The sequence below is a fragment of the Hyperolius riggenbachi genome, chromosome 11, assembly GCF_040937935.1.
Source record: "Hyperolius riggenbachi isolate aHypRig1 chromosome 11, aHypRig1.pri, whole genome shotgun sequence".
Classification (NCBI taxonomy): Eukaryota; Metazoa; Chordata; class Amphibia; order Anura; family Hyperoliidae; genus Hyperolius; species Hyperolius riggenbachi.
Window position 1 is genome coordinate 83,176,150 of NC_090656.1, and position 22,474 is coordinate 83,198,623.

At 46.2% G+C, this 22,474-nt stretch overlaps 1 protein-coding gene across 1 annotated transcript in view; it reads left to right on the plus strand.

Moving 5' to 3' along the window:
- CCS (copper chaperone for superoxide dismutase) overlaps nucleotides 1-22,474 on the plus strand; it is a 46,195-nt gene that overhangs the window by 11,720 nt on the left and 12,001 nt on the right. The window contains exons 3-7 of the mRNA XM_068260570.1: nucleotides 1,158-1,295; nucleotides 3,493-3,670; nucleotides 5,645-5,705; nucleotides 6,588-6,665; nucleotides 21,588-21,691. Coding sequence (XP_068116671.1) covers nucleotides 1,158-1,295; nucleotides 3,493-3,670; nucleotides 5,645-5,705; nucleotides 6,588-6,665; nucleotides 21,588-21,691 — 559 coding nt within the window. The remainder of the gene's footprint in view (nucleotides 1-1,157; nucleotides 1,296-3,492; nucleotides 3,671-5,644; nucleotides 5,706-6,587; nucleotides 6,666-21,587; nucleotides 21,692-22,474) is intronic.

A 22,474-nucleotide genomic window follows, 5' to 3' on the forward strand; every position in this document is an offset into this window, starting at 1 on the left:
GGTCGATTAATCTTTTGGGATCAGTGTGCTCGTACATGCGCAATATGGAGCCGCCCATCTTTGGAAACACTTGGGAACTCACACACCTGAAACAAGCATGCAGCTAAACTTGTCAGATTTTTGTCAGAAATTTCTAATCTGCGTGCTTTTTCAGGGTTTATGGGTGCAAATATTAGTGGCAGAGGATCGTCAGGACAGCCAGGCAATGTGAATGGTTTAAAAGGAATTAAATATGTCAGCCTCCATATGTCTCTTTCACCTCAGGTTCCCTTTAGGCTGATTTTACATCTATTTTTTGACAAACACTACGCTCCGTAGTTTACAATACTTGTGTCACCCATAGACTACCATTACCCCAAGCACCGTGCGCAAAGTGTGGTGCTTGTGGTAACACGCTGTTGCCCTTGCGTGGGCTCCTATACTTCAGGCACACTGTAAGGGGCTGCAGTAAGTGTGAAAGTCTCCTTAGACTTCCATTGCTTTTGCAGCCCCTTGTGGCAAAATTGGGTAACACAACACAAGTTTAGCCTGCAAGTGTAAAAGGGGGCCTGAAAGAAGAAGGGTGAGCGTGTGCACCCTAAGTTGGCCATTTGTCTTTGTCAAGTATCTTGTACCAGCTGGGATCAGTAATACACCCCTGAGGGAAAAGATCCTATCACCACTCATCATGTAATTCATAACAGCATAGACCTTACCTTACATGCCCACCTCATTATTGTTATTATTATTTTAAGACTATTCTCTATTCCAGATACATGGGAAGTATCAAAATAAGACCTGTGTAGCAGACCACTTTACTGTTGTGACTAATTAGCAATGTATGCATTCCAGTTTTCTCCAGGTGTTGTCTAGGACAGCTACCTGGGAAAGATGATTGCCACTCGAACAAAATACAGTTGGGCAAAAAAGATTAAGAACCTGTTCTCATTAGGCCTCTAGTGAATTTGTGTTTCCCCCAGTGCTGCCAATAACTTCTGCAGATTGAAGCCCACGGTGTCACAGGGACCGAAGGTTAAACGGCCTGTAATGGGAACACTGCAGCAGTAACAAACTGGCAGAGATTCTCACGCTTCCCCAACTGTGAAAAAGTTCCCTTTGATTTTGCATACTCTGTTTATGTTCCTCTGACTTGCTTTTTATTTTTGTTGTATATTCAGGTGTGCAGGATGTCACTGTCAGCTTGGAGTCTCAGTCTGTTCTGGTGAATACAACATTGCCAGCAATGGAGGTGCAGAATCTGATAGAGAGCACAGGACGGAGGGCAGTGCTGAAAGGAATGGGCAGCATTAAATCACGTAGGTCAATACTTCACAGATATGAATTGCGCACTTTATGCCCTCTTTTATCTATTTGTCATCTTAGAAAAGATTATCCAGTCTATTATACACATAGATCCAAAATGTTGCAAACTAGGAAAATGACATTTTGCTGTGGTACATTGAGGGCACAGGGGGACAGAGATGACACGGAGGGAGGGAACGGGAACAGAAGAAATGGGTAAATAGATGTGGCACAGAGTGGAATAGAAGAGGTACAGGGGACAGAGATGGCACAATGTTTTGAATTCTGGACAGATTCGGGGTAAGAACAAGCCTACAGTCCCTATCTTGTTAAAGAGAACCCGAGGTGGGTTTGAAGAATATTATCTGCATACAGAGGCTGGATCTGCCTATACAGCCCAGCCTCTGTTGCTATCCCAAACCCCCCTAAGGTCCCCCTGCACTCTGCAATCCCTCATAAATCACAGCCACGCTGCTGACAAACAGCTTGTCAGAGCTGGCTGTGTTTATCTCTATAGTGTCAGTCTGCTGCTCTCCCCGCCTCCTGCAGAACTCCAGTCCCCGCCTGCATCCCTTCCCTCCCTGCTGATTGGAGGGAAGGGATGGGGGCAGGGACCGGAGCTATGCAGGAGGCGGGGGAGCAGCCGAGACTAACACTACAGATGTAAACACAGCCTCGCAGCATGGCTGTGATTTATGAGGGATTGCAGAGTGCAGGGGGACCTTAGTGGGGTTTGGGATAGCAACAGAGGCTGGGCTGTATAGGCAGATCCAGCCTCTGTATGCAGATAACATTCTTTAAACACACCTCGGGTTCTCTTTAAGTGAACCTTAAGCCAGAAAAAAAATGAGTTTTACTCACCTGGGGCTTCTACCAGCCCCCTGCAGCAGTCCTGTGCCCTCGCAGCCACTCACTAATCCTCTGGTCCCCCGCTGCCAGCTAGGTTCTTTTTTGCCGACAGGCCAGTCAGGACTGGCCACGCATATCTTTTTCCGCATTCCCGACTGTAATTAGCGCTATTGCGGACCATCGCGTACAAAAATACGCGTTGCCGCATATCTACAAGTAGGTAATGCGACAACGCACATTTTTGTACGCGTCGCGGTCCGCAATAACGTTAATTACAGTCGGGAATGCGGAAAAAGATACACGTGGCCTGTCGGCAAAAACTAAACTAGCTGGCAGCGGGGGACCAGAGGATTAGTGAGTGGCTGCAAGGGCACAGGAGTGCTGCAGGGGGCTGGTAGAAGCCCCAGGTAAGTAAAACTTTTTTTTTTTTTTTTCCTGGCTTAAGGTTCACTTTAACCAGGGACTACCTGTATAATTCGACCCCATGAATAAATCCACTGATGATACAGCCAAGGAGAAGAGCTTCACTAATGGGATTGAGCTTAAATGACAGCCAATTACGGTATATAATCTCAGCACAGGACACCGAGCATCACCTGGTCCTGCTTTTGACCTTCTTGGCATTAGTGAATTGGGTGTTTGTGGCACACAAAAGACCAATCACCAGGAAAATCATGGGTCTTTCCTCATGAAGTTGCTCTTATGCAGGAAGCCACCTGCAGATGGCCACTAGGGTGATATTTAACAAACCGACAGACAGTGCCAACAACAGATGGAACTTGGTGCAGATACACACCGCACCTAAAAAAACAAATATTGAAATAAAAATTTGAAATCTTTTTGCTAGAAGGTTGGCTGGATAGTGTAATGGATAAGGGCTCTGCCTCTGACACAGGAGACTTGGGCTATTCCTGTTTAGTAAGCCAGCGCCTATTCATTAAGGAGTCCTTGGGCTACACTCCCCAACGCTGCTACTGCCTTCTGAGTGTGCCCTAGTGCCTGCAGCTCAAGGGCTTTGAGTCCGCCAGGAGAAAAGCGCAATATAAATGTTAATTGCCTTGTATAGAATATTATCAGACTCGGGATGCCATGGTTTGAGTTTATAAGCTCTTACAGTGCTGTGGTAGTCACTACCCTGGAGCAGTTATTCAGATTAGGAAAGTCAGAACCCAGAAATTACCACAACCGGTATTACAGCCATGAAGCTAGCATCTTTAGATTGAGCTCAAGATTGTAGTCTCCGTAGTTTTTTAATGGTGAATGTAGTTTTATGTTTTTGTGACTTCTTGCAAAGCCTGGATAATCAGTGTAGCTTGAATACCTTCACTCACATGATTAATGTGATCAAATCTTTCTTTCCAGAGAATCTAGGGGCAGCTGTGGCAATCATGTCCGGAGAGGGCTCTGTACAGGGAGTTGTACGCTTCCTTCAGGTATCTGAGGACACCTGCGTTATCGATGGAACTTTGGATTGTTTAAGCCCAGGGCTCCATGGACTTCACATACATGAGTTTGGGGATGTTTCTGCAGGATGTGACAGGTAATATTACGATGGTTTAGCTTTTAGCTTGTACAATGAATCATCTAGGGCATTAAGGGCCTATTTCCACTAATTCTGCATCACTTTTTCTGGATCCAGATTTCAGGATGTGGCTATCAATCATTGTATGGGAAACAGATGCATGATGCAGAAATTTTCAACATGCCATCCATAATTTTTCTGCATCAGAAAAATCGTGTTTAGTGAAAACGGCCCCTAGGCATTCATTGGAATCAGTTTTTCTGCATCCAGAATTTGCATGTAGTGGAAACAGGCCCAAAACAGTTGGTTGGTTAACAGTCTGCAGTGTTCTCCCCAGGCCTAATTAGGTGGACGGGCCGCCCGGGTGTTTTGAAACACCGACCAGCTGCCAAAAGTCTGCGCTGTAAATCAATCTGCTGGCAGGTTATCTCGGATATGTTGCGGTGTTAGCCTTTTTAAGCGACGACATTTTAAGAACACTCTCTCAGGGCTGGGACCCACTAAGGTGATTTTGGCAGCATTTTGGGATTGCCGACATTTGCAGTCGATTTCTAAAACCACTTTGCCAATGAAAGAGTGTGGGGGGAGGGGGAACCCACTAGTGCGATTGCAATCATAGAACATGTAGCATTTTGTGTTTATAAACGCTTGCAAAATTGCTTTTCAAAGCAATTTTGCAAAGCTTTGGGGGGCCGAGCAATTGCGCTTTGAATAAACTATGTAATACTCACTAGGTGTCTGGAATTCCTGCTTCTGTCTAGCCCCGCCTCCTAAAGGAAGAAGTCACATACGCTTCTCTGGACATAGAGAAGCACCTATGACCTCTTCCTGGGGGTGGGGGCTAAAAACAGAAGTCAGACACCTGGTAAGTATAATAAAGTTTTTTTTTTTTTTTTTTTTTTACTGTACAGCGATTCTAAATGTCGGGAAAGCATGAGCGCAGTCACACTAGCAATCACTGCACACAGCACTGCTGTGATTTTTAAAGCACTGCAGCGATTCCTAATGGGTTCCAGGCCTCACAGTTGAACTGTAGTGAAAATATCAGGTTAGCCATACTAATAAATACTTCTATAAACAAACCGTTATTTGCTAGACAGTGAAAAGGTTAATATATTACGTTTCACTTTACTCAAACTTATAAGTAATGGGTTGTGCTGCTGCACAGTTTTCCTGATTGAATTTTGGTTATTAATTGCAGTAGATAAGATTGACTAAACATAGCAGAAAGGGTTTGTTTTTGCAGGATTCTGTGTGACTGTAAGCAAAGAGACATATTTTTTTCACTCACTGTAAGAGTTTCCTGAATTAATTTGATTCAATACATTTACTGTGGGGGGCAGTTTCCCTGCTGTATTTGGTGCTGGGGGGACTTGAGATTTTACACAGATGAAATTACTTTAGGACCATTGCGACACCCAGATCCGAGACAAGTATCCTGTAAACGACTTCATAGATGGTAGATTACACCTAAAAAAAAAAAAAACTTAATTGCATATCCTCCTACATTGCAGACCAGTGTTTCAGAACAAATATTGTTTATAGGCCCTCTCCAGTTTTTATATATTGACCCCTTGGTATCTAGCAAAAGAAGTGTCACAGGTGACTACTAAAAGGCATATATAAACCCATCTGTCAGGATAAAATTGCACTGGATATAGAGAGACTCTTGCAACGTTAATATTATGTAGTATTTATTTGCTGACATCTTCTGCAACACTTTACATAGTATATGGTTTTGTCATGAACAGAGGGGGGCTCTCAATCTAATCCCTACCATAGTCGTATGTGTGTTTTGGGGATGTAGGAGGAAACTGGAGTGCCCACAGGAAGCACACGGGAGTACACACAAACTTCATGTAGATATTGCCCTGGCTGGGATTTGAACTGGGGACCCATCGCTGCAAGGCGAGAGCAGCAAAAAATGTAGTTGAAAAGGTGAAATGTATGCTGCCCTATGTAAAATTTTACTTTAATATTTTTTTTTTGTAGTTGTGGTGGACATTTTAATCCTGGTGGTAACAATCATGGTGGTCCTGGAGATGTAGACAGTGTAAGTAATTTCCCTTCTTTACATTAGTAACACACCTGGTTTTTGGGCTCTTGACGCATAGGCCTAATCCTTTTGCGGATTTTTCTTTCGCAACTTTCTTCTAAAGCAATTGCTCACAAAAGTGCTTTTTATCGTGCTTTGCAGTGTGAACTAGGCCTTAGTCTTTTTTGAAGTAAAAAAGTCTTGTGCTACTCAACTGCAGATAATTTATGCATGCAGTTTGTCAATGGCACAGATACTAATACAGTAGTGTAAACCATAGTGTGACGTTCCCACTAGTGCAATCTGTTTCACTGCTTTGGCAAGCACACTGCATTCTGCATTTTTGTTGCAATGCTGTTCAGCCCCATTCATGGGGACTTGGGAATCACACCAAAAATCAAAGCGCAAGTGCACTGGAAAAAGAACTACATGCTTCCTGTGGGCTTTGCATGTTATAGTGTGAAAGGGCCTTGTGGTTCTTGGTAGGGATGACCAATGAGATGCAAAAACTTCCGAAATTATGCACATTTTTATGTAAATATATGCAGTTTGAAAATGGACCAATCAATTTCAACCCAGGTTTAAATTAAGTGCTCCATTTTCAAACTGCATATATTTGCATACATTTGCATCAACTCAGAAGAATTGGCATCTCTTTGATCATCTCTAGTTCTTAGCAAACTTTAGTGAATGATGCCCATACTGACATGTCTGTGTTCACATTCAGAGCATAACTGCTTATGCAACATGCATCTTCTTATTTAGTGAATCCACAAACTTGGATTTGTTCCTAAACTGATTGTTAGGTCTTCTATTTCTCTTCTCTTGCTTTTTGATACTATGGTACATTATCTTCTGTTTGCAACTTCCATTTAGTTGTACATTTTATTTCCACTGTAGCACGTTGGTGATTTAGGAAATATCTTGGCTAATGATGGAGGAAGAGCAGCATTTAGGACTGAAAATGAACGTTTGAAGGTAAAAACTTTTGTGTATTAATCCTACATGATATTTTATTAACGTGTTTTGTAATGTTTTCAAATGTCTTCCCCTCCCCCCCCCCCCCCCCCCCCTCCTTTACTCTGACACTAAAACCCTCTCAACAGGCCTGTTTTGGAAAAGATGTCACTGCTGTCCAACACACCAAAATTCTCTATTTCATGTCTTTACATTGGTGTAATTTATTATCTGTGGTATTTATAAGATAATCAAGCAAATAAAATCGTATATAGAGAAGAGATGACACTCAAAGGAAATATGTAAAGGGTCATTCCACTGACTTGCTATTCAGAGAGTGTTCATACAGGAATCGGGCTCAGGCAGGATATGACAAGGCATGTGTTCAGTGGTTTAACTACTTTTGCAGGGCTCAAAGTGGATGCCTTGGACACATAACTCCCAATCCATATATCTTGCACACAAAAAAGAAACTGTACTTTGGAAAAAACAAAAGTATAATCCTTGAAATCTTAGAAGAAAGCTGAGCAACAGGGACGTGAATTATCCTCACCTCCTGCAATGCCTTCTCAGAGGTGCCATGACTGAGCCTGTCATTTGCCCTCCATACAGAGCACCGACTGGGCCCCTGCTGGATTAAGGAGGAAGAGTAACAGACTTCAGGCACCGCCCACAGAAGCAATTCAAGTCACCCTTAATTCATTAGTACACACAATGTTAAGGACCGACAGACGTTTCGCAGGCTAAACTCCCACTTCGTCATAGGCAAGAAATAATAACTATTTTATTGTTATTATTGTTTATTATTTCTTGCCTCTGATGAAGCGGGCATTTAGCCTGCGAAACGGCTTTCATTGTGTACTGTGGGGATGTTGGGAACAAAGTAAAGGTGACTTGAATTGCTTTTGTGGTCGGTGCCCGGAGCCTGTTACTCTTCCTTCTCCACTATTAGATTAATGTTGGCTCCGACCGAATCATGTCATGGTCAGCACGGTGGCGTAGTGGTTAGCGCTCTCGCCTTGCAGCGCTGGGTCCCTGGTTCAAATCCCAGCCAGGGTACTATCTGCAAAGAGTTTGTACGTTCTCTCCGTGTCTGTGTGGGTTTCCTCTGGGCACTCCGGTTTCCTCCCACATTCCAAACACATACGGATAAGTTAATTGGCTCCCACTAAAATTGGCCCTAGACTACAGTACTTACACTACATAATATAGATATATGGCAATGGTAGGGATTAGATTGTGAGCTCCTATATATACTGTACAGCGCTGCGTAATATGTCGGCGCTATATAAATACTAAATAATAATAATGGCCATGCCCAATTTTAGCCACGGCACACCAGTCTTTTCTTTTTAGTTTTCATGCTCCAGATGTTTCAGGATCCTAACAAAGTGTGAGCATAAATAATGTGTTGCATGGGGCCGCAAAAACCCTAACACCTCTGCCTACCATAGTCGTAAGTCCTAGTCATGTTATTATGTACATCAAAGTACCCGTTATCCAGACGTCTGAACTAACTGGCATGCCTGGGGGGATAACAGGGACAGTGCTTTGGAGGGATTGTAGGGCATAAAATATTTACTGATCCTCCGGGCGTTGTCTCCTACCCTTCCTGTAGCTCCTAGTGGCTTTCAGGTAGCCATACACTGAGGATGCCAGAAAGCCGTTAGATGCTACATGATTGGTAGGAGGCACCACCCAGAGGCTCAGTAAGTATTTTATGATGCGGGGGGTGAGGTTTGTGCTTTTTCAGCCAGTTGCTCAAGCAACCGGCGAGCACATGTATCCGGCATCAGCCGATCCCCACTGTGTTTTATACAGCACTCACATCTTCTGCAGCACTTTACAGAGTACATATTCATGTCGCAAGGAGCTCACAATCTAATCCCTACCATAGTCAGTCTTATGTCCTAACATATTATGTATTTATGTAGCACTTACATCTTCTGCACTTTAAACAGCACCAAGGTATGTGAGCTCCAAATCATTGGGCGTTTGCACCCCAGAAATTTCTATGGTGGGCCTTCAGTGTTCCAGTCCGACCCTACCTCCATACCCCTATTCATCTTGGGATAGGAGCAATGCAGTGTAGGTGGTGAAGGGCCTGTTACTCCTCCTCCCTCCCGTTGCAGTGTAGTTTAAAGTCTATAAATGGAGCTGTAGCCATTGGCTGGAGGTTAGTTGTGTGGAAGAACTCAAGAATGATGGACATCCTCCAAAGAATCTTCAAGCAACAATGAAGAAGCCTGCTAGCAACAAGAGGAGTCAGGCCACAACTGGCAGAATAAGGATCTGTTCACATTAAAAGCAACAAAATGACATTTTGTTTTGCCATATTGGTAAACTGAAGGAACGCCTCATTATCAATAGGATCCGTGCACACAATGGATCCGTTGCGCTAAGCAGAACTCAAAATTGTGATCTGCACAATTTTTCCAGTCAAGCGGATGAGTTTCTCATAGAAGCCTATGATGGAAACTCATCTGCTCCGGAGTTACTTTGGACCACAACGGACTATCGGAACAGACACTACACTGTCAGCTCCTGGTGGCCGTCGGTGATCCAGCTCAAGAGGGAACCAAGCCCAAAAGTGGGTCCCGGAGAAGAACCCTGAAAACATATGGAAAGTAACAACGAATTTTTTAAAAAAAGTCAATTTGTAATGGGTGTCGCTAGAAACCTGTACATATTAGCTGGGTGGAGGTGCTTATCTGACTGCTGCGATTTTGGGGAGATCAGATTGCAGCGTAGACCTTCAGCCCTAATTACTGGGCCAAAGGATGACCAAAGAGCTCCCAAGCCTAAAGGGAACCTGAAGCGAGTAGAATTATTTAAAATAAACACATGACAAAGCTACAAATTAATATTAGATACTAACCTCACCATCAGTTCCACTCAGAAGCTCACCATTTTCTTCTTACAGTGGTCCCTTCCAGTTCTGACAATATTTTGTCAGAACTGAAATATATCCGTTGCTGTCAGTTATATATCAGCAGTTGACAGTTACAACTGAATGTGCAAGGTAATGTCCATGTTTCCATATGACTCAAGTGGGTGATATTACAGTTTAACAGTGTGCTGACCAGGAAGCTGTTATTGGGTAATGGTAGTTTTTAAAATGGAGGACGGAGAATTCCATTGATCACAGTGGACAAATGGGACGCAGGAGAGGAGAAAGAGATTGAGGAGTAGACTACACAGGAGGTAAGTATGACCTGTGTATGGTTATTTTGACTTTTTATTTTCAGTTCAGGTTCTCTTTAAAGGACACCTGAAGCAAGAGGTACAGTATATGGAGGCTGCCATATTTATTTCACTATTTTCGCGATCGAAATTGCGTCCGTGGCAATTTCAATCACGAAAATAGCGAAAACTAAAAGGCATAGGGTGGCGGTTTATATATCATTGGAAAGAGGAGAAAGAGAGCTTTAAAATGATATGCATCGGGGGTGGAGCCAACCATGGAGGAGTGAAGACGTGAGTGCACCGAGCTCCCGACCCTGCATGCACTCAACAGCTTATACTAGATAGAATACCGAACCTGGCGACATTAAGAAGGGTATGAAGGGTGATAAGAAGGCCTCAGCAACCGACAGGTGCCCTCCAACCCCGAACCAGAGACCGGTAACACGCTATTTCCAAGCCTTAGGCCCGGCCACAGAATCCACCAATATGGCGGACGCCGCACCCTCTACGCCTGCTTCTTTCAAATCAGGTCCGTCTGCTCTTTGCAGCCTGGAGGACATCTGGAAATACCTCCGTGGTCTCCCTACCAAACAGGACCTAGAAGAACAAACAGAACGTATCGTCAACTCTACGAAAGCGGAGATAGCCTCCATACACTCTGATATCACAGGCCTCTCTGACAGTCACTTCGGTGGAAAACGGCCTCACAGAGCTATGAGCAGAAGTGGCTCAGCTTAAAGTCGCGAAGGAGAAACAGCTTATGTGCAATCGCACACTTCGTACCCAAATGGAGGACATGCAGAACAGGAACCGCCGCAACAACATAAGAGTGCGCGGTGTCCCCGAAACTGTACTTCCAGACGACATCACTGCCACGCTGCGCACCATTTTTAATGGCCTACTGAACCGCCCGGCTGAACAACGCCTCAAGTTTGATAGGGCACACAGGGCCCTGAGAGCTGCACCAACGGACCAAGACTCGCCGCGAGACATTATATGCAGGCTCCATAACTTTACCGAAAAGGAATCCATTATGAAAGCCGCACGTGGTGCAGACTCAATCACCTGGCAGGGAGAGGCGATCACTCTATTCCAGGATTTGGCGCCTTCTACACTAATTCAACGCCGGGCATTGAAGCCCCTGATACAGGCCTTGCAGGACATCGGTGCTACTTACTACTGGGGATTTCCTTTCCAAATGATCGTGAAGCATGGATCCAAATCCTTTACTCTGCGACACCCCTCGGAACTACCAGACCTATTCAAAGCTTTCGCTATGTCAGCTGTGGAACTGCCTGAATGGGACCCGGACTCTATGGACGTCGCTCGGCCTCCGAGAAAGCGTGGCCCTCGCCGCTAAGGTTTCGTGGCCCCGATGCTCCCCGGTTGCTACGGTCCCACTTGTTTTGGCTCGCTCCGCCCTGTGTCCGACATGGTGCTCTGTTACTGCCCTGACGCTTGCCTCGCCCATTGCTAGGCGCTCTACCTCGCCCTCCCGTACCTGGGGGGAGCCCGCTGCCCACGCTGGGCCCTGGCGGTACATTTCCTGTTGGCCGTATATCTAACTGAGCCCCCATCCTCGGAATATACTGGTCCGCTGCCATCCCTCACCTGCCATGTCGTACACAACATAGCAAATCTCTAGGAACCCTGAGGACCTCGTACCCCGCACTATATCCTACAGAAGGAACTTCATTTTCAGACTCGCAGACACGGAACGATTAATGTGCTCATCTCCCCTGCTCTTCCCATACTTGGGACCCCTACCCTATCCACTGATATGCACCACTTACGCGCTGAGCCCACTAACGGAGGAAACATCAGCTATAGCACGCTCTGGACCATGTGATTATTCTAGCTTTGCTAACATTTCACTGTTATTGCCATCTGTGACTGCTATGGGTTGCCTGATTTGGGGATGGGGGAGATGTGTCTATCTGAGCTAAGAGAGGGGGTTGGGGCCTTTCCGCCGTCTTTCGCTGGACATGGTGATATTATATCCGTGTGTAGCGGGACGGTGGGGGCCAGACCCCCAGGTCTGCAGAATTGTGCCTCATTTTCACTCAGGGCCTGGAGGCGGTTGTGTCTGGAGGGGGGGGGAGGATGGGGTCAGGACGGACTGGGTCGGGGTGTGCCCGGGGGCGCCTGGGACGGGGGGCCGCCCCCTCTTGAGCTGCTAAAAAATTTCCACGCCGGCCTTTGACCTTTGGGGTGGCCCTGTGTCCCCGGGCTCCCGCCGGGTGCCTCCCGACACCTCTCTACGAGCGCAGTGTATACATGGCTGTGGTAAGGCTCTCTCTGTGTATTGGGCGGATGCGGGCACGCTATGACGCCTGCACTGGATGTGGACGTGGGGCGCGGCGGGCTCCCCTCCGGTCTCCTCCCGGCTGCGATGATGGGCCCTCCCGTCCCCCTCCTGGCTGCCCCCTCCCCCCCTGGGCCCCGCGATGCGGGCTGCCCCGGGGGGGGGGGGTGTTTGCCGGCCTGGGGGACGGGACACGAGGCGCCTAGCCCCGGGGGGGGGGGGGGCGGGACTCCACCAGGGACACAAAACTTGAGGCGTACAGATGAGTGCTCGGTGTGGGGCTCTGGGGGGGGGGGGGCTTGGAATGGAATGGACTAATGGGCCCTGAAGGGGATCAATTAAGGTTTATATACATCATCTGCGGGCTATTCACGGCCAGCTCATTCCCCAGCAATGGAAGAATTACTCAGGTTGTTTACATTTTGCGGCTATACGCCATTTCGGTTTTCTTTACTGTTATCAAATGCATGTAGAGGCTCTGGGAGCCCCGGGTCACACACTCCCCTATGGTGTGGTTTTCTTTACCCCACGGCTTAATGCCATATACCCGGGAGACCCAGAGTCTCTTAATAAAAGTGTTAATATACTACCTCTTTGGGACCACTAAGTGGCCCACAGGTAAATGTTGTACTGTCTGTACTTCACCTATGTTTTATGTGTGGATTCTGACACACACTGCTCCTCTCTTCATTCTCTATTTCTTTTACCTCTTCTTTCCTGCCACCCGATCTGTCACCTCTTCATATATCTTTCCCTATGTGAAATGTCAAGAGACCTGCCCGGTATGGACTCACATTCCAGCAGTCACTTAGGCTGCTAACCCTAAATGCCAAGGGGCTGAATGTTCCTGAAAAGAGATCCTCTATTTTAAATATGTGCCACAAGGACAGGGCTCACTTTATCTGTTTGCAAGAAACTCATTTTAAAGGCCCCAAACCTCCCAAGTTGTTTAATAAATACTATAAACAAGCATACTATAGCTCCCCACAAGACACTAAAACCAAAGGTACAGCTATCTTGATATCCAGAGATACACCTTTCTCCCTGCAGGCTGAATCTAGTGATCCAGCGGGCAGATTTAACCTAATCAGAGTAACACTATATAATCAAAAAATCACAATTGGATCTTTCTATGCCCCCAATATCCAACAGATCACTTTCTTCCAAGCCTTCCTATCCAAACTCAACACTTTTGCGGAGGGTAGCATAGTTATAGGGGGAGACCTTAATCTAGCACTAGACCCCTCTCTCGACTCCTCCTCTCAAAAGTTCCCGGTCTCCAGACAGCTACTTCGAAAATGCAAGTCTCTCCTCCACAAAATGCAATTAATAGATGTCTGGAGGATACACAATCCTACACAGAAAGACTACACATTCTTCTCTTTTCCACACTCCTCATACTCCAGAATCGATTATATATTCACCTCTCACAACCTACTGTCCGTCACACCCGCTGCTAAAATTGGCAACATCTCCCTATCTGATCATGCACCGGTGTCAGTGGACCTGGCTTTAGGAGAGAACAGACGGGGTAATACCTCCTGGTGACTAAATAATTCCCTACTCCAAGATAAGACTTTTCACCAAAAATTTAAAGGACAAATGGAAGAATTCTTCCAGATCAACAATACGGCGGAGGTATCCCCAACCACGTTATGGGAAACCCACAAATGCTTCGCACGAAGCTTATTAGAGAAGGGGCCAGAAGGAAGCGGATGAGGAAGAAAGACATACAGGATACTCTGTCCTCTATTAAATCCCTAGAGACCCAGCACAAACAGACCTGCTCACCAGAAGTGCTCACTGATCTTACTAAACTCAGGGAATCCCTTAAAAAACTTTTATTCCATAAGGCCAAACATGCAGCAGAAAGATGTCGCCGAACCTTCTACGAATATGGCAATAAATGTAGCTCTATCTTAGCGAGGGCCCTAAAAGCTCAGCAAACCTCCAACTATATAGCTGGTATTAAAAATAAATATTCAAAGATGCTTCATAAATATGAGGTCATCTCGGGTGCTTTCCGAGAATACTACTCTAGCCTATACAATTTACCTCCACACACGGGTAATCCACCTCCCCTAGCCAATAGGGTCAAGATGTCTGATTATATCCACCAGTCAGGCATGCCAACTCTCTCAGAAGCCCAATCGAAAGAGCTCGAGGAGCCTTTCACAGACAATGAAATATGCACAGCCTTATCTCAAATGCCCTCTGGAAAAGCCCCAGGCCCAGACGGATACACGCCCGAATATTATAAAAAACTTGGCCCCCTCTTAACCCCATTTATGCTAAAGGCTTTTAATGCTATTATAGAATCCCCCTCGGACCAGACCCGATTCCCTGCCCAGATGCTTGAATCCCACATATCCGTTATTCCAAAAACGGGGAAAGACCCCTCCCAATGCCAAAGCTACAGGCCAATATCACTATTGAACATTGACATCAAAGTGTATGCTAAAATGCTCGCCAACCGACTGGCCCCATTCTTAACTGAGATTGTTCACCCTGACCAGGTAGGATTTATACCTGGCAGAGAGGCGAGAGATAATACAATTCGCACCCTGAATGTCATTCATTGGGTGAGGTCCCAGTCCACCCCGACTATGCTACTATCCACAGACGCAGAGAAGGCTTTTGATAGGGTGGACTGGGACTTCATTGAAATGACCCTCCGCCATATTGGCCTAGGAGATAAAATGTGTAAACTAATCCTAGCATTATACTCCTGCCCAAATGCCAGGGTGAAGGCTAACGGAGTACTGTCTGAGGCATTTACTATCCATAATGGGACCAGGCAGGGCTGCCCTCTGTCTCCTTTAATTTTTGCTCTCTCCCTAGAACCGTTCCTATGCACAATACGCAATAACCCGGACATCAAGGGTGTTACTTTTCCATCATCCTCCCATAAAGTAGCTGCCTATGCAGACGACTTACTATTCTTCCTCACCAACCCACACATCTCATTACCTAACCTGTTAAGTGAATTCAAAAAATATGGCCTCTTATCTAATATGTCAATCAACTATGATAAGAGTGAAGCCCTTGGGATACTATTACCAACAGACTTGAAAACCTCACTTCAGCTTAATTTCCCATTCAAATGGCCCAATAAAGCCTTGAAATACCTCGGTGTACAAATAACCTCAAATCCCAGGGAGCTGTTCTCAACTAACTTTACCCCCACCCTTGCTCGTATTAAACAGGACCTCCTTTCATGGGACAAACCTCACTTCTCCTGGTTTGGTAGAACTAACATCATCAAAATGACTATTATGCCCCGCCTCCTATACCTTTTCCAGACGCTGCCGATATTTATACCCTCCCACTATTTTAAAACAGTCACTCAAACTTTCTCAAAATTCATCTGGAACGGCCGCAAACCAAGGCTTAAATACTCTCTCCAAACAGCCCCCAAAGAGAAAGGAGGGATGGCTGTTCCTAACCCACGCCTCTACCACGCAGCAGCCACCCTGATTAGAATTATAGACTGGCATAGACACTCACACCACAAGAGATGGGTCTCTATGGAAAATGAGGTCATGAACGGACACCTCATGCATGCTCCCTGGTCTGCACCCCTACTTAAAATAACAAACCCAGAGGCCTCTTTGATTTATCAAACACTTAAAACATTAGCGAAGTTTAGGCGGGACCCGGAGCTATCGCCCTGGCCCTCGCCCCTACTTCCCCTACTGGATAACCCAGGATTCCCTCTCGGTCTCCCTCCCACTAGCTACACATCATGGAGAACCACCCCCATCTTACGTGCACAGCACCTACTCACTGAGGGAGAATGGATTACACTACAGAACCTTAGACAAGCACTTAACTCTCCCACTTTAGACCACTGGTCCTGGTTCCAATTTAGACACTATATTCTGTCCCTGGGTTCTAAAACAAATTTCTCTAGACCTCTAACAGTATTTGAGCAAACCTGTCTTAAGGAGGGACCGATGCGAGGCATGGTCTCATTTATGTACTCACTCTTAAACAACCTGGAGGCACCTGCCTCTTCCTACAAAGAGAAATGGGAACAGGACTTGAGCCTAACGTTTTCAGATTAACAATGGGGAAAAATCTTAACCTTTTCACACAAGTCTTCAATCTCCTCTAAAATCCAAGAGGCCAGATATAAAATTTTTACGAGATGGTACCTCACCCCCACCAAAATACATCGAATGTTCCCAGGATCTTTCCACCTCTGCTGGAAATGTGGGCAAGAAGCAGGAACCCTGCTACATATATTCTGGTCCTGTAGTAAGATTACACAATTCTGGGCAGACATAAGAGACTTAATACACACCATGACCGACTTCCTCCCTCCACCTGACCCAGCGTTCTTCTTATTGCACCACAACACCTGGTCTATCCGCAGATCCAAAAAAACCCTTACGAGACACTTAATCAACGCTGCCAGGGCCCTGATAGCTAAAAAATGGAAATCGAAGGTTCCCCCCACAGCACTAGAATGGATTAGAGGATTAGAGAGGTGGATCGGATAAGTTACATGGAAGACCTCACGGCTACTATACATGAAAAGCGTGAACAATATTGGAAGACCTGGTTCGGCTGGTTTGAATTTAAAGAATCAGATCACTATCGATCCCTTGTGGATGGACAGGGCACACCATAACAGTACTTGAACAATACACTAGATTTGAAGGAGGACTGTGAAAACTTAACTCATACCTGTAACTTAGCTGATCCACTCTCTTCACGCTGGGCCTCTGTTCCCCCCCTTGGCATTTGGACAATAAAAGCTTCATTCCCGGGATAGGCTCTCGACACGACACTTACCTACTTGTATCTTCTTTTTCTTTTCTCCTCCTCTTACTTTTCTTTACTTTCTCCGTACTCACTCATCTATGACTACAGATATCTCCTATAACCTATTGGATAGCATGGTTTCCCAAACACACCCAACACAGCACTAGTATCCCTAAACCAGAACACGGAAACTGGGATATTGGCCCTAAATCTGAACATAAACGTGATAATTGACAAGCCTCATTGCATGATCCCTTGGGGCATGAGGCTGTCAAAGATATCTCAGACAAGGCCCTTCCCAACAATAAGAGCTACTACATTCTATAGGTTCTGTCTATATGGAATGGATCGCCGTTGAATCTCTTTGGACCGCACTGGCTCGCGGTCTTGCACATAGGATATATTAATGTGGCTCGGAAGATCCCTCCCTTTTTCTTTTCTCTTTTCTTGCTAGATATTGACTCTGAAAAACCTCTATTTGCACAGTTATGTAATACAACTTACCTAAGTTTAACCACAATATCTGTCATGTATAATTCTTGTTTTTTTCAAAAATTGTGACATGCATTATATCTGTTGTCAGCTTCATTTTGTATGTATGTACTCTCTATTTCTTGGAAAAACAAAATAAAAGAATCTTTAAAAAAAAAAAAAATGATATGCATCTTTCCATAGTTTCTGCACTGCTCGGTGTCCCTTTAAGCAATCCTAGATTTTTGGCTATCCTGATGGTCCTCTGCCTCTAATACTTTTAGCCATAGACCCTGAACAAGCATGCAGCAGATCAGGTGTTTCTGCCATTTTTTTGGTCAAATCTGTCAAGGTTAGCTGTATGCTTGTTTCAGGTGTGTGATTCAGAAGCAGGCCACTAGATACGAGGGAACACACTGTAGGAGGGGAGTGATAGCTCAATTTCATTGGAGGCAGCTACAAGATAATTTAGCAGATCCCAGATCTGCAACCCAGGTAAAATTCCCCCCTTCTAAGTGAATAATCTCTCTCCAGCTAAGAGACAGAACCACAACACTCAAGTCTATGGAACATCATCTCTGTCTAGCTAAGAGCTACAGACACCACGCAACACTCAAATTGGTGGAAATGCATCTCATAAAGTTTATATTGCAAGTGGTATTTGCGATACAGGTACAGATATTGATGTATTACAGTAAGTGACAAGTACAGAGAAATTGGACCATATAAACACAAAGCTTAGGAAACAATACCCATAATGCACAGTCCCAGAATGCGCAGATACATCTTACCCTTAGCCATGGTTTCCAGCTAAACCCTCTCACCAGCACATTCCAGCCAAAAGCCCCCTAACCACATGGTCAAAGACTCTATATACTTGACTCCACCCCTTCACCACACATCACTTCCCTGTGAGAAGGCTCAGTGTGATTGGCTGAAAGAAAGCTTTTCAGCAGATTTGAACTTTATCCCCGCCCAGGGTCAGTTAGCAGGAAGTGAAGTCTTTTGTCTTAGAAACATGTGCTCTAAAAATGGATGCAATGCCTGCTCCACAAAAGCAAGCAGTGAAACACACAGTCCATATCTTACAGGGAGGGAGGTCACTAGATACCAGGGCAGTGGCGTAGCAACGGGGATGGCCGCCATAGCGTTGCTATGGGGCCTGCGGTATCCCTACGCCACAGGGGCCCGTGTAGAGTCAGTGGACTTTTTTTATTATTTATTTTTTATTTTTTTAATTATGACGCCCCCCCCCCCCCATAATTTTAAAACAGGGGCGCGCCGCCCTCCCCCGGCTCCCCTCCTCTGATAAGGTGGCTGGTGAGGAGGGGGACCACGTGGCGGCGCATTGATCCTCCCTGGCTGCCGGGCCGACACTTACTGTATAGTTCCGGCCAGCCAGGGAGGCAGAAGGAGGAGACAGCAGGAGGAGTCAGAGAGTGACTCAATCTCTTCGAGACTGCACACACAGTCAGTCAGACCACGTGGTGAGTGACTGTCTGACTGGCTGCGACCAGGAGCAGGGAGGAGAGGACCGAGGAGGAGAGCGGAGCACACCGACCCGACCCCACCGTGCACCGTCCCACGCAAGCTTGTAAGTACTTTGTGCGTGCGTGGGGACGCGTGCCTCACTGGTGCTGTTGCTGCCTGCAGTAGACGGAGGTGGGTGGGTGATGGGGCCAGCCCGGGGACTTTCTGCCTGCTGCTGCCACCCATACCTGGCCAGCGCCCAGCGGGCGGCCATGATGCAACCTGGTGCTGGGGGGATAGGGCAGGGTAGAGAGAGAAAGTTGCTGGCTGCTGGAGGGGGAGGGATGGGGGAGAGAGAGAGAGTTGCTTTTGCTGGTGCTGGCTGCTGGGGAGGTGAGAGTTTCTGGCAGGGGGGGTGGGGGTGGAGAGAGTTCCTGGCTGCTGTGTGGGGGATGGGGGAGAGAAAGGTGCTGGCTGCTGTGTGTGTGGGGGGATGGGGGAGAGAAAGGTGCTGGCTGCTGTGTGGGGGATGGGGAGAGAAAGGTGCTGGCTGCTGTGTGTGTGTGGGGGGATGGGGAGAGAAAGGTGCTGGCTGCTGTGTGTGTGTGTGTGTGGGGGGGGGGGGGATGGGGAGAGAAAGGTGCTGGCTGCTGTGTGTGGGGGGGATGGGAGTCGGATGATTTCTGTACAAAATCCACAGCCCTGTTAAGTATTAGACTAAGGAGTTGGAGTCGAGGAGTCGGAGCCATTTTGGGTACCTGGAGTCGGAGTTGGAATCATGGCTGCTGTGTGTGTGTGTGGGGGGGGGGGGGAGAGAAAGGTGCTTGCTGCTGTGTGTGTGTGTGTGTGTGGGGGGGGGGGGGATGGGGGAGAGAGAGGTGCTGGCTGCTGTGGGGAGGGGGATGGGGAGAGAGTTGCTGGCTGCTGCCAACCGCCACCCATACCTGGCCGGCGGCCATGATGCTACATGTGCCTGGCTGCTGTGGGGGGGGGGGATGGTTTATTTTCTGCGCAGTGCGCACATAATTATGTGAATGCTTCCCACATAGCGATTATTTTCTGGTGATTGCTCCCCACATAACTATTATTTTCTGGTGATTGCTCCCCACATAACGATTTTTTTCTGGTGATTGCTCCCTACATAACGATTATTTTCTGGTGATTGCTCCCCACATAACGATGATTTTCTGGTGATTGCTCCCCACATAACTATTATTTTCTGGTGATTGCTCCCCACATAACGATTTTTTTCTGGTGATTGCTCCCTACATAACGATTATTTTCTGGTGATTGCTCCCCACATAACGATGATTTTCTGGTGATTGCTCCCCACATAACGATTATTTTCTGGTGACTGCTCCCCCACATAGCGATTATTGTCTGGTGAATGCTCCCCCACATAGCGATTATTGTCTGGTGATAGCTCCCCATATAATGATTTTTGTCTGGTGAATGCTCCCCCACATAGCGATTATTGTCTGGTGAATGCTCCCCCACATGGCGATTATTGTCTGGTGAATGCTCCCCCACATAGAGATTATTGTCTGGTGAATGTTCCCCCACATAGAGATTATTGTCTGGTGAATGCTCCCCCACATAGCGATTATTGTCTGGTGAATGCTCCCCCACATAGCGATTATTGTCTGGTGAATGCTCCCCCACATAGCGATTATTGTTTGGTGAATGCTCCCCCACATAGCGATTATTGTTTGGTGAATGCTCCCCCACATAGCGATTATTGTCTGGTGAATGCTCCCCCCACATAGCGATTATTGTCTGGTGAATGCTCCCCCCACATAGCGATTATTTTCTAGTGAAATGCTGCCCACTTTATGATTTCTGGTGAAATGCTGCCCGCATAACGCTTATTTTCTGGGGAAATGCTGCTCTTAACAATTAATTTATGGTGAAATGCTGCTCTCTTTATGAATAATTCAGGGCTGAGGAGTCGGAGTCGGGGGAATTTTGGGCACCCGGAGTTGGAGTCGGAGTTGTTGATATCATAAACGTCGGAGTCGGATGATTTCTGTACAAAATCCACAGCCCTGTTAAGTATTAGACTAAGGAGTTGGAGTCGAGGAGTCGGAGCCATTTTGGGTACCTGGAGTCGGAGCCATTTTGGGTACCTGGAGTCGGAGTTGGAATCATGGTTTCATAAACTGAGGAGTTGGAGTCGGAAGATTTTTGTACCGACTCCACAGCCCTGGATTAATTTATGGTGAAACGCTGCCCACTTTACAATTCATTTCTGGTGAAATGCTGCCCACTTTACGATTATTTTCTGGTGAAATGGGGGGTGGGGATGGCGTAGGGGGGGGGGGGGAATAGGGCAGGGCAAGGGGGGGGGCATACAAAAAATTTGCTATGGGGCCCAGTCATTTCTAGCTACGCCCCTGCACCAGGGAATATGCTAAGGAAGAGTGAGGGGGTACCACTAGACACCAAGGTATTTTTTAACCCAAGTGAAAACTGAGATTTTAGGAGCAAGACATCTTGGCTTATTCTGAAGTATATACAGATAACTGAATTAGGCATGCTGTAATTGCAGGTAATATATGCACAGGATAATACAGGTTACTGGAATAATACTGAAATAACCCTAGTCCTACTATCTCTTATACTCGAACTTTAATTTTATCGCCTTGTGCGATTTTGGTACAGTTGCATATAAGCTGTTTGTAACTGAAATTCCATGTATGCTATGTTTTCAGGTAACTTTTCAATTTAATTTTCAATATTAGGTGTGGGATATCATTGGCCGCTCATTAGTAGTAGATGAAGCAGAAGATGATCTTGGACGTGGCAATCATCCTTTTTCTACAATTACAGGCAACTCGGGCAAAGGGTAAGATATTTAAAGCAGCAGTTCAGGTGCACTTTTTTTGTTTGGTTGTTTTTAATGCATATTATATGAATGTATTATATTTTGCATTAGACAAAGGTGTGTGCATTTCAAATCATTTTTGTGTTATTTGAATTATTACATGCAAACCCAGCAAGCCGATGCTGACTTTTTATGAATGCCAAGTGCAGCATCTCTAAGCTGACCTGCTGCCTGGGTTCTGTTGAAATTACTCCCACCTATCCAATAATCAACAAGAGGAAGTTGTGGGGGTTTGGAGGGGGCACCACCAGTCTTTTCTTATGAACACAGAGCTGACTTTGGCCACCTTCTTTCCATGCTCCCGGGAGGGAGCAGAAAACTGATGTGGGCATGGTCAGGTAATAACTCTGTGCAGAAGAAGACACTGTAACCATGCTGGCTGCTCTCTGAGTCAGGTGATTGACCCTTCCAAAGGGAATTTAGCATGAACCGCTTCATCAAATATAGAATCTGAACATTTGTATAGTGATTTTCTCCTGGCGGATTCAAAGCGCTGAAGAGCTGCAACCACCAAGGATGCGCTCAAGAGGCCACTCTGCAGTGTTAGGGAGTCTTGTCTTGAACACCTTACTGAATAGGTACTGACCCTAGCCAGCATTCAAACCCTGGTAGTGGCATTAATGGGATAGTCCCCTGTTCACCTTTGCTAACAATGAAAAAGCTGAGAGGATTTAACAGAAAAACAAACAAAAAGATGATGCCATATTTGGCCATGCAGGGCACAATCTCTAGCTCTGTGCAGCA